Below are 12,744 nucleotides of genomic sequence, written 5' to 3' on the forward strand. Positions count from 1 at the left end.
TTAGCGATTGCTATGCTAACGGTACCTGGTCCCGCTGGGCTGATAACCTGTGTCAACCTGGGTTCAGTCAAAGCCCAATAAAAAGATGAATTCAATCGATCAAACGACGTTTGGTTTGTGTTTCTCCACATGTGACCCAGTTTAAGTGATCTGCGTTAGTGTAATGCGTAGCGTTGATGTTTTAATATATTGTCCATCAAGAAGTCGTGATAGTTCAAGATAAGATAACGTGATGTATACAAAATGTGTAGACAAATATTTGTCATATAGAAGTTGTTCATTTAAAACTCAAACCTGTCCTCAACTGAAGCAGACATTCATGCACCTATCCTGACAGCTGAGTGATCTGTGCCAACAGAAGGAGGACCTCGTGTACAGAGCAGCCCATTAGTTTCCATGCATCTGGTTGTGGAGAAGGGAGACTTCATGGACATCCTTAGTTCTCTAATGTGCTGTGATGATGATGGTAGAAAACCACTCCCAGTTCAGCTTCCTCTGATGAAATGACAGACTAGCTGTTGATGAGTTTGTTTATTATTCTCTGTCTTCAGTATTCAAAGGTTCAGTTTCTTAACTGCAACTTAATTTCTGCTGTTGTTGACAGGCAATGGTAGCAACACTTTTAAGAACAGAATTTATAAATATTAAACTGTGATTAAGTGATGGATCATCTCTAGCACTGTCACCGCCTCCACAGGTGAAAGTATTTACCAATTAACATCAGCAAATTTTTTGGTCCTTCATTGTCAGTGTTGTCGGACAACATTTAAATATTTCTAGTATTTATGTTGTTGATTAAAACTAACAAAGAAATAGTCACACAATGCTGTACATGTTACTATTGTGAAAATTCATACCAGATGTGCTCTATAAAAACCATCAACAAAGTTAAAGCAAGAGCTTCATAAATAACTTTATTGGACATTATAAACTACATTAATTTAAACAATTTACAACACTGGAAATGTATAAAAGAATGTAATAAATGGATTAATTAAATACTGTAGTGTACAATTTATAATCAACTAACTATTTACAATCAAAATACAGTTGTGGATGAAGTTAAAGCCGAATTTCTCTGTCATATGTAAGTTTCCTTAATAAAAAAGAAGTAGTTGAATTAACAGTGCAACAGAATTTTTAGTAACAAGTATAATCATTATTCATCATGAGTCCTACTGTGTGAGACAGTTGATATTTATTTGCTCCAGTAACAATCTCCCTCCTAAATAAGTGATGCTGTTGGAACAGCACACTGATATTAATTATAATGGCTGAGGACTATGAAATATGGACTCTAATGTTTTAAACTATTGACAATTTGTTACAGCTACAGTGGAGTCCAAAAGTGATCCGATTGTATGTCTGACACGGGGCAGAGAGTGTAATACGACAGTGAGGGTGTAGGGAACAAAGAAGAGCATAGCTGATAAGACTGAGCAATGTTATGGCCACAAGTGTTACATTAAAAAGTACTATATTATCATATAAGACACTGTCTATGTTTGGGAAGAGAAGATCTTCATGTGTGGACACTGCAGGTGGAGGTGGTGCAGGGCCTCCGTCATTGCTGCAAGAGGGCGTAGGTGTCCCCAAAGATCCAGACCTTGGCTGGATGGAAAAAAACATTATAATAGAGAGAATATCAATATCATATTGTAGAGTATAGAGAAAAAGACAAAAGAAACAGCACTCTGATTAGATGATCACAGATATCTGAAAATACATTATTCCCTCAGCTTAGTTGTAATAACAGTCTGCTGAACCGTTTTGCATTAAATAACAATAGAATAGAAACTAATACTCAGTTTGGTGTCATTGTGATATGTGATATTTACCAAATGTGGACATGTATACAATTAGCTACTAACTTATTGTAGCCAGTCGCTGCCCAAAGCTTGGCCATCTTAACACTAACTGATGGATTACTTGTCCCTGTCGGGGCAGAGAGGAGGAGCCTCCGACTCCACGGCCGGCTTCTCCTATTGGTGCAGCAATGATGTTCCAGCCCTCTCTACAGCTGCTACCGTTTAAGCATCAGAGGAAGAGAGTTTAAGAGCCCGGCTCGCACCTCGTTAGTGGCAGCTGACATGATAGGCAGCTCGCCTCTGTACCGCATTTGTGAACATTTGTGTACATTTGTGTGTAATTTGTGATTTGGTTTGAGACGCTAGTAGTGATTGTTGGGGACTGGGCTAGGTTTATAATTCTGGTTGTGCATCACACCCTTAGAAAAAGACTGTTGGACACATTAGGAACAGGGGTGCTGCTTCTTGTGTTTTTGGCTTGGTTAGAATCGCATAGTTAGGCTCTTTGTTGGCTCCTGTTCCCCTGCTTCAGTTATCCTCTAGCCTTGTTTGTATTTTTGTTAATTGTTTACCCCCCTGGTTATGCAATAAATTAAAACAGTAAATTTGGTTTACCACTAACACCTGGTTTTATGTTGCTTCCCTTTTCCCCTAGCTGGGTCGTAACATGAAGACTGCCAACATATGGTGTCTGGGGAGACAGCGCATGACATCATATACAGATGCTAGAAACCAACATGGCAGCTGTGAACTGAAACCTGGCTCTGTGAGCAGTCCAGTCAGTAAGTGAAATACTGGGTGAGTAAAATTTCCCGGGCTGTTGTATCTTCTTTGCTTGCAGAAATCAACTGCCTGGTACTGGATGTGAGTCCCACAGCGTTGGAAGTTTTACTTTCTCAGCAAAGCGGTTCCACAAAGGGTTTATATCTCGATGCTTCATGTGAGCAGTGCAACATCTACTGGCCTGAATGCAAAATTGGCAAATACAAACATTTGTATATCACAAATTGAATGTAAGTATGTTGAAAGCATGATTGTATTTTATATTCAAAGCATAGATTTATATACTGTAAAAGCAATTAAAAATGTTTTGTATGCATCAAATGTGTCAATATCGGTGAAGTTGAGCTCAATGTCTTTGTTTTAAGTAAGTGTCAAAACTGTAAGTTGGTTTGCAATGTGGGCAAAGAACATGTAGCTTTACTTAAATGTCAGCTTTGGTGGTTGTGCTGTAAAGGTGCAATATAAGATGTGGCCAGAACTTTAGTTCAAAATAAAATGCGCAGAAAATGAATTAACATCATCAACAGTGTGTGAGTGATGTCACGATCAAGTTTGTATCTGTTGTATTTCAGAGTCATCTACTGAAATGAGCCAGCCCCAACCTATCCTGTGTAGTAATGCCACTTTGACATTAGACGCTGTGCGAGTCAGCGGCGCGTCAAGTCTGCTCTCAGTCCCACGAAGAAGAACGACTTCCGGCAGCGCGCTTGAAGTTAGCATCACAGGAATGGCTGAACATCCTAAAAGGCGATATTCATCTGCATCCTGAGGGACCGCTCCCGACAAGAAACCACGTTCAACGGCAAAGAAAAGAAGCAACACAAGTAAATCTCGATGTGCCTTTCCACCGCTGCAGACAGCTCCTGAGAGTGAAGAGATGCGGTTTGATGCCGAGCTCGCAACTTTCCTGTTTGCCCGGTGAGTAGCCTCAGTGTTAGCTCCTTAGCTAAAAGTATAATCAGTGCAACGACTGACAAACCCTACCGACAAACATTTCAGGTGGTGATATTGACGTTGTCGACGGACGTTTTAGCGGTTAGTAGGATTGTGTCTGTTGCTCTCGGCTGTTGTACAGCTAGTTACGTCAGTAACTTTAAGCTCATTTTATAACTGATGACTGTAACTCAAGATTGTATGGACCCAGTAGACCAGTGAATACAGGTCGATCGGTTCACCATGTTGTCACCACTTCACTGTTAGGAGATCAGCCACGATTGAAAGTTCACTTGGTCTTTACATTTTTCAGGCGATTTCATCATACCTGTCTTTATCAGGACCTGAGCCAGTACAGATGGAATACCGCCTCCACCTGTCTCACCAACGGCAGAGTCCAGACAGTGAGGGGAGAGTCTAGGTGAGTAACATGCTGTCATTCACTTTGAAAAGTAAGACTTGTATATACCACTGCCTATATTGGATATGTATTTTACAGTATATCCATATTTGTACTACTGAATTTGTTGGTTATATAGTGTGTCCATTGAATTCATACCACACCTAATTGTTTTCACTTGTATTTATTTCATAATATTCATACTGTATTTATTTTTACATATTCATATCTATCCTCACAATTTATTATACTCGCACAACAGACCTAGCATGTTTGAATATAATTGTCCTATCACATGTTCCTTCTACATGTCCTCTTCCAGTGTCTTTGTGTTGCCTCACCACTGTTTGTTTTTTTGTTTTTATTTTTATTTATTTTTTTATATCTAGGAATTCTTCACATGTACATTTGTTTAGATTTATTCATTAAGTCTTATTACAGTATATGCTAAATGAGTTTTAAGTGGATGATTAATACATCTTTTGTGTTCTGAAGTCCTTAGACTGCTTCAAACATTTCATAGTCAAGAGGAGCTGCAGGACATGTCCTTATTTTTCCTTTTTGTGTTTTCATAGGGATGGCAGAATCTGCCTCGGGCCAGAACCATACCTGCAAGAAACTGTAAGTCATGCACATTACTCCACCGTGTGTGTGTATAAAGTGACCTTAACAAATAATTCCAATGTTTGTAGTTGTAAATCAACATTTGTTAACCTGTAAAAATAAATCTGCATGACAAATTCAAGTTTCTAGCATGTGTAGAAGAGATTTGTATTTGTTAAAGTCCACACAGATCATAGTCTAATGTTTAAGATGAGTTAAAATGATATTGTTTTTGTTACAGTTAAGTTGTCATCATATCAAATGCATCAGAAAACAATGTAGATGTGATGATTAATATATTTGGCTTGAATAAAATGAAAATATTTGTTTGGAAACTTGCTGTGTCTGGTTGATTTATTGTGATGGAGTAATGAGGAACTACTAGCAGATGTGTTTGAAAAGAAAACTGTTGTTGACTAGCTATATGTACCTAGGCTCAAATGGGGTCAAAATGATTTTGGGCTTGTAAAGTGATGTTCACAAATAAGCTGCTGTTCCTGTTAGCATTAGCTTTTTATTTTTAAATCTTTATTGGTGAAAAAGTGACAGAATAGAGGGGGTGGGGAGCAGCTTGCTAGCATTAGCAGTAGCATTTATTTTTTTTGGTTATTGGTGAAAAAAAACATGGACAAACAGAACAGAGGGGGTGGGGTCGCTTGCTAGCATTAGCAGCTAGCATTAGCAATTTTTGTTCTACTTTATTGGTGGAAAAAAAACAGGGACAAATAACAGAGGGGTGGGGCAAGCTTGCTAACATTTGCAGTAGCACTGATCATCAGGATTAGCATCTTTTCTACAATAATGAATGATTACAGTTGTAATGCTAACAATGACATACAATAAACGATGATAATGGCAGCAATGTGCGTGTACACCCCCCCTTCCACCCCCCATTTTCATTAGCTCTAGCATTACCAGGTGGCTTGTTCTTGTTGGCATTTTTCATTGATAAATGAATTTATAAAATAAAAATTTCATAAGACTGCAAAATGATAAGTGGGGGTGCTAGTTGCTATCATTAACATTAGCTTTTTTTTTTTTTTTTTTTTTTTTTTTTTTTTTTTTTTTTAATTGGTGAAAAAAACAGGGACAAACACAAGGTGACGCCACATCTTTGAGGTGGATCCCCAGAGGTGCCTGTTGTCTCATTGAGGCATAGCGGTCCTCGCTGGAGGGGAAGCACAGGATGCTTGGCCTCACTGTCACAGTATATTGTGTATTATCATTTCCTGCAAACATAAAATTCATTTTTGATCCAAAACCTTTTTCCTCAAGCCAGTGCCAAGTACTTCCAAGCTCCTGGCAACACCTGCCAGACAGAGCAGGATGAATAGCGAGTTGTCTTCCCTCCCAGATACCAGGAGACAGTTCAAGGCAGCGACGGGGAACAACACCTCCTGTCCTGGGAAGGAGAGTCTCCAGAGGTGAGATTCACTTCAGATATCGCTGTTTCTGCTAATTAATATCAGATCTATATTAACACACACTGCTCTCTGATTATCTTTCAGCTGTCTACTTGGACTGAATTCGGGCCCTGCAAACTGGGCCAGTGTTAGCCGCCTGGTGGAGGCACGTGGTCCACAGCGACCGTGAGGACTTGGTGGTCGTTCATTCTCGAGGATTATGTGGCCATCAGAGAGGCGGTGCTGGCCGGCCCGAGGTTGATGGCTCAGACCAATGTCCAGCTCTTTGAATTACATTGAGGACTCAGTGGTAAGAGTTTGTCATAAAGCTGTGTTGGTGTGTTGCAATTTGTTCTATGGTTTATCTTTTAAAGAAAGCTGAAAATCCTAAAACAGTCTGTGTGTTCCAGGTGCTGGCCAGACTCTTCCTTCAGCAAAGGGTCTATCATTGGTACAGGTGGGACAAGGACAGCCCTTTAACTTCATTGTCCCATGTGAGTGTTTGTCCGCTATAAGGAGCAGATGGTGGCGATGGAGACGCCCTGACGTCACACACATCATCATTAATCTCACACACACACACACACATGCACAGAAAACAAAATGTAAAAGCTAAACATGATGTTGGGTGCAACAATAACTTCTATAGAACAAAATCTAGAAAAAAAAATTTAATTGGAATTACTTCACATTTAGAAGAATTTAATTATGGAATTACTTGGCAGTATCTTATATTATCTATATTTAAAATGTAATTCCATAATCAAAGCCCTCATTATATGCAAAGTTTATCTGAAGCTGATATGAGGCCTCAGCAGTTGGATTTAGACAAATCAGGTGTGAATCTTCCAAAATTTCTGTGCTTTTAGTTCGACATTCCCTCCTTGTGTTTCCCTGTTGAGCTGCATTAGAAGGATAGTGACAAAAAGAGGGAATTTTATACCACAAAAGGTTGTAACTTTGGACAACATCCACTTAACTTGTCAGCTAAAGTCACTCATTAGCTCTGAATACATTTTTGTCCCCCATCACCTACAAAGTGCAGTGGAAATGGATCTTTTAATAGCCAGTGAGATCAAGTGGTGTTATTGGAGTAAGTTAATTTTATGTAGAGTTAGTGATTGCTTCCTAAAAGTTACTGAATTAAACCACACACAGCTCACAAACTGTTTATCCCTTTTCTCTCTCACACACACACTTTCACTGACCCTTCTTAGCACTTAGCAGCAGATGTGTTTAGACGCTAATGATTATAAACTTGTCATCGCCAATGATTGACCATCTGTACGTGTGTGTGTGTGTGTGTGTGTGTGTGTGTGTGTGTGTGTGTGTGTATGCATGAGCATGGACTCTGGTCCACATGAGCATCTGCTGTACACCACTGCTCAGCCATACCACACACTCCATTATCCCCTAGCACAGTGTGTGTGTCAGCTCTGCAGGTGCCACATTAAGGTGATGTGTTTAATCATCAATTCAAGCAAGGGACTGCCCTCTTCACACTTACATGTGACACTCTGTCTCCAGCTTTCAGTGAGGTCAGCGCGTGGTTCAGCTGAGAAGGGACTTTTAGCGAGAGCTGGAGTGTGTGTTAAACTGTGTGTGTGTTAGTGAGACCAGTTTTTCTTCCTTAGTTCTTAGGGAGTCTTTAGGGAGTGTAATGTGTTCTTCTTGGTGCTTGTGGTGTTTGCAGAGTAGGTCTACAGAGTCAGGTTGTGAGAGTGTAAATCAGTAGTCTGATGAGACTCTTATCGCACAGGTGTAAGGGTTAGATTCAGCAGGTGTGTGTATGTGTGTGGCTGTAAGAAAGGAGGATATACCAGAGGCAAACGTGTGTGTTTTGCTGCTATTTTTAAGTGTGTTTGTATTTTTGTGAACACTGAGGATGTCTAATTCTACCATCAACTTCTACGCCCTATCACAGTCCTTCAGCGTCTCTGACATCATTGTAATAGCAACCTACTTTCTTCTCAACCTCGCTGTCGGCATCTGGGTAAGAGACAGAGCTGAATATATATATGTGTGTTTGTGTGTGTGTGTTTCTCTCTACAGTTTATGTGGCGTGTGTGCCTTTTTTCTCTATCAGTCATCATGCAGGGTGAGCAGGAATACTCTGAGCGGATATTTTTTGGCTGGACGGGACATGGCCTGGTGGCCGGTGAGTGTGTTTTAATCTCATCCTCTGTTCTGTAACATCTGTAACACTCCTGGTCTTGTTTTAGTAGATGAAGCAAAATGTCTGGATTATAAGATCTTATCTACTGTCTGAGTCTTTTTTAGATTTGAGTTTTCACATCTTAGATGGCAAAACTGATTCATAAAGGGTTTATTAGATTTAATTAGTGGATTTATTAACAGTTAATAAATAATTTACCAGCTACAAGAAATTAATAAATGCAACGATTTAGTTGCCACGTTTTGGAAAACTGCTTGTCTTTCAAGCTTCCTTTTTAATTCATTAGGGAGACGCCTTCAAATGACAGTTTGAGCACTTATCTGCAGGTATTCTCGACCAAAATCCATTTATAAACTGCTTATTACGTTTACAACTGCCAACATATCATGGTATGACCTTTTATTATCTTATACAGAGAGTTTGACTGGCTGCTAATGTGTGTGCAAAAATTTAACTGGTACAAAGGTAGAGAGAACAACAAAGTAATGAAATGTTGATGATGTGTAAAATAAAAATGTACCCACACAAAATATAAAGTCAAAGTTTTGACAAACAAATGTCATAAAGGTGACAAAAGGTTGAGAAGTTTCAATTCTTGGGCTGTTTTGCCTTGTGCAGAACGGAAGATTTTTCTGATAAACTGACAAAAGTACCTTGTTGTGAATATCGGGAAGGAGATGAATGTAGATTAGTGATACTGATATTGGGCATGATAACAGACAGACTGCTGCTGGGCTACAATTGTCAGACAAATATGAATCCTATACTTGGAATGCAATCTGTAGTCCACCACAATTCAGATGGAAATGTTGTTACTTTTTACTCCATTCATCTAATGACTGGTTGCTTTTAAATTGAGATTGTACAATAAACAACATGATAAACCTCTTTTGACTTGAGACCCCTGTTTCTCATCGGGCTCCTCATTTGATTCAGATGACTGAGTTGTCAGCACTTCCATTAAAGTATGTTTGAGTCCCAAAGAGATAAAAGTATCCAATAATTCACAAAAAAACAAAGATTAGAGAAACAAATTTTGTCTAGCAGTAAATTGCTTTCTCTTCTTTCTTCTCCCATTAATCATCTCATGACACCTCAGATTTATGCTGTGACTCTCTCTCTGAAGTTAGTTCAAACTGACTTCACCTCAACCAGCTCCAGCAGTCAAATACTTCCTGTGCACCGATGCATCAGCATCATCAATAATGTAGTATATACTAGACCTACATTTATCTGCAGATTTTGATACTTGAAGAACATTTTAGTTCTACTACTGTAACAGTATTTTTACGTTGTGGTATTGCCACTTGAGTAACAGATGTGGACACTTCTTCCATCACTGCTGTGTACAGATCGGAGCGTCTCTGTTTGCCAGTTCAGAGGGCTCAGGTCTGTTTATTGGTCTGGCTGGGACTGGAGCTGCAGGAGGCATCGCTGTCACTGGTTTTGAATGGAACGTGAGTTAAAAACACACATGCACACGACATGCTGTTCTAGTTTATCTATTAATCGTACGTAAACACATTAGAGTCTGGAATGAAGCAGATCTAGCCTGCTAATCCATTTACAAGTTGTGTCTTTTGTGGTGTGCTGACGAAACAAATACAAACTATTTGGGCAAGAAAACATTAACACACCTTCAATGACTATTTCCTTTTATAACTGAAAAGATAAATAAATGACATAAGCAGAGCAATAGTTATGTTATCTCTTAAAACATGGCTGTCCAGACCAAAGAGATGAAACTACTTTTGCAGTGTGTTTGTGTTTGAACATCTGTCAACAGATGTAACAGACAACCAGCAGCAGGGGGCAGCAGCAGAACCTTTTAAATGCCATCCAGCTGTATTAGGTGCTGAACATGAGGCTTGAGTCCATCCACAGTACTAGTACAAAGACTTGCAGAGCACTTTAAGAGTTAAATGTTTTTCCTCAGTTTGACCAGAGAGATTTTTCCTCCTGCGGTGACTGACTGTGGCAATCAAGTCATACTTCTCTGTCCTCTCTCTGTCTCTTCTCCTCTCTCAGGCCACCTATGTGTTGCTTGCTCTGGCCTGGTTATTTGTACCTGTCTACATCTCCTCAGGGGTTCGTTTGCATACACACACAAACAAACATGAATAGGTGCATATCTGCTTGTTAAGGCTGGTTCAGCAGGTACATTTAGGTGCCAAGAGACATTCTCTTTACAATCATTCCCCGCCTTGAAAATTCCCCAACAGGGTGTTACACCACAGTGGCATCCAAAAAAAAAACAGACACACACACACAGACACACACACACACACACAAACACACAGACACACACATGCACACACACACACATATAACTGTCCTCTAACAACAAAGAACATAAATTACTTTTTCTCTAAGTTGGTTTATATTTACATTCAGAACAAGGTGATGTGTGAACACATCAGACTTATCCACCCACTGTTACCATCTGCTAATTGGTCAGTCATACTGAGCACCTAAGCTTCCTGAGCTGTGGTGTGCTTAAGATGTTGAAATGTGTGTGTTCAGATTGTGACAATGCCGGAGTATCTGGGTCGTCGTTTCGGGGGGGAGAGGATCAGAACCTACTTGGCTGTCCTCTCACTGCTGCTGTCCGTCTTCACAAAGATATCAGTACGACAGTGTCTCTCTCTCACACACACACACACACACACACACACACACACACACACACACACACACACACACACAGACACACACAAAGAAAACAGGATAATATTTAATTCGGCTGCATTTGCTTTCCACCATTGAGCAACACCACCTGCACTGAGATTTAATCTTTGCTGATAAATGTGTTGTGTTTCCATCACCAGACCGACCTGTACTCTGGAGCCTTGTTTGTTCAGGTGTGTCTGGGATGGAACCTCTACCTGTCCACTGTCCTCATGCTGGTGGTCACTGCACTCTACACTATTGCAGGTACACGAGCACCGTTGAAATTATATTTGGATGACAGGTTTGATCATGACAACTTTTAAAGTACAGATTATTTTGTTTGCATAACTTACATTTTGTAGGTAAATTATCAAGCAAATAATACTTTAAATAAAGCAAACAAATCTATTGTTTGTGTGCAATAAACTATTATTTGCATTAGTATTATACACACACATGCTCTATAACATCATTCACTCAGTTTTACTCATTCATTCTTTATCAAATTCACAGTTCTGTGTGCTCTCAAACCCTCGGACTCTTGCTCACAGTGTCTTGCTCTTTTTACATCTTCATGCGCTCTCACATTTACCTGCTTCTTCAACCTCACAGTTTTTTCTCCAATCGTAGGTTGCTAGGGAAATAGTTGCATTAATAATATCACACATACTGTACACAGCTACATCTGTTGTGCTTGCTTTTGTGTAATTTGAGATTCATAATAAATAGCAGTGTTGTTGTGGATTGATGCTAAAAACCCATGTTCCCTTCTCTTCAGGTGGTCTTGCTGCTGTCATCTACACCGACACTCTTCAGACATTTATCATGATTGTAGGAGCAATCATCTTAACAATTACTGGTAGGTGCAATTTCCATCATTTAAATGGAAAAATGTAAACTAACTGCATAAACCATTGCAGATGTACTCATAAAGCAGCAATTATTATAAGGAATGTATGGTTGGAGTTGTGTGTTCCTGATCCACAGCCTTTAACAAGATTGGTGGCTATAGTAACCTGGAGCGAGTGTACAGCATGGCAGTGCCCAGTAAGATCATTCCAAACAGCACCTGCCACCTGCCACGTCAGGACGCCATGCACCTGTTCAGAGATGCCGTCACTGGAGACCTGCCCTGGCCTGGCATGACACTGGGGCTCACCATACTGGCTACCTGGTACTGGTGCACCGACCAGGTACATCTTCGGTATACACATACAGTACATACACATCCATATACAACCAATGACCACTATGGGCTTGCCCCAGAAGCTCTCACTGGATTGAAGTGAATTGGAAAAACGCCTCAGTTCTTTCTCAAAACACATACAAAAATGTAATAATATAAGATATATGTTTTCACAAGTTATTGTCTCTAAGGTTGTTTTTTGTTATATGTTCTGGAGGAAACTGTTGATTAAAACGATATAAAGGGTATTTTAATTTGTGTGTTTTCTGTAGTCTTGGTAGTTTTTTCCCCAAGTTTTTAAAATAGGAATAATTTTGGAAGAAATTTTAATGTTTTGCCCGAATAGATTTACTTAAGTAGTGTAAGGATAACATTAGTGGTCTGTTTATCAGGCATATTTGGAAATTAAATGGAGAGTGAGTACATCAAAATTTTTTGTTAACTGCTCAAAACTGTGTTCATGCTCAACTACTGTAAATATGGTCACGGTGAGCCAGAAATTTAGGGAATAATATCAGTCTGTGTCTTTGTTCTATTCTCCAACTCAGTATCGTTTAAAAAAAAAAAAAAAAAAAAATGGATACACAGTTTCTAAGGTCTAAGCATCAATCAATCTAATTGTGAAATTTGTCAGGTTTTGTTCATACTACTTGCCCTACCAGACTCCATTCTACTAATTTGGGTGCATCCACAAATAAGCGTAAAAAGAAAAAGGTCAGACTCCACCCTGTTTCCCAGATTATGACTTTGTGCCTAACCCAAACCCCAGGCTTCCAAAATCC

At 39.5% G+C, this 12,744-nt stretch overlaps 1 protein-coding gene across 10 annotated transcripts in view; it reads left to right on the forward strand.

Annotated features, from left to right (window-relative positions):
- Positions 1-331: 331 nt before the first annotated feature.
- slc5a10 (solute carrier family 5 member 10) overlaps positions 332-12,744 on the forward strand; it is a 29,561-nt gene continuing 17,148 nt past the window's right edge. Inside the window, exons 1-14 of one of the 10 annotated variants that reach the window (XM_056371780.1) lie at positions 332-466; positions 2,464-2,821; positions 3,164-3,509; positions 3,838-3,945; positions 4,500-4,545; positions 5,882-5,951; positions 6,036-6,424; positions 7,855-8,088; positions 9,459-9,563; positions 10,135-10,194; positions 10,630-10,734; positions 10,935-11,040; positions 11,555-11,635; positions 11,764-11,969. In XM_056371780.1, the coding sequence (XP_056227755.1) occupies positions 6,287-6,424; positions 7,855-8,088; positions 9,459-9,563; positions 10,135-10,194; positions 10,630-10,734; positions 10,935-11,040; positions 11,555-11,635; positions 11,764-11,969 (1,035 nt within the window). In that variant the 5' untranslated portion in view covers positions 332-466; positions 2,464-2,821; positions 3,164-3,509; ... (2 more) ...; positions 5,882-5,951; positions 6,036-6,286. Of the gene's footprint in view, positions 467-2,463; positions 2,822-2,845; positions 3,946-4,499; positions 8,089-9,458; positions 9,564-10,134; positions 10,195-10,629; positions 10,735-10,934; positions 11,041-11,554; positions 11,636-11,763; positions 11,970-12,744 lie in introns of those variants that run through there. The other 9 variants (XM_056371782.1, XM_056371781.1, XM_056371773.1 and 6 more) reach the window with 9 other exon arrangements.

Source organism: Seriola aureovittata, chromosome 3, assembly GCF_021018895.1.
Source record: "Seriola aureovittata isolate HTS-2021-v1 ecotype China chromosome 3, ASM2101889v1, whole genome shotgun sequence".
Classification (NCBI taxonomy): domain Eukaryota; kingdom Metazoa; phylum Chordata; class Actinopteri; order Carangiformes; family Carangidae; genus Seriola; species Seriola aureovittata.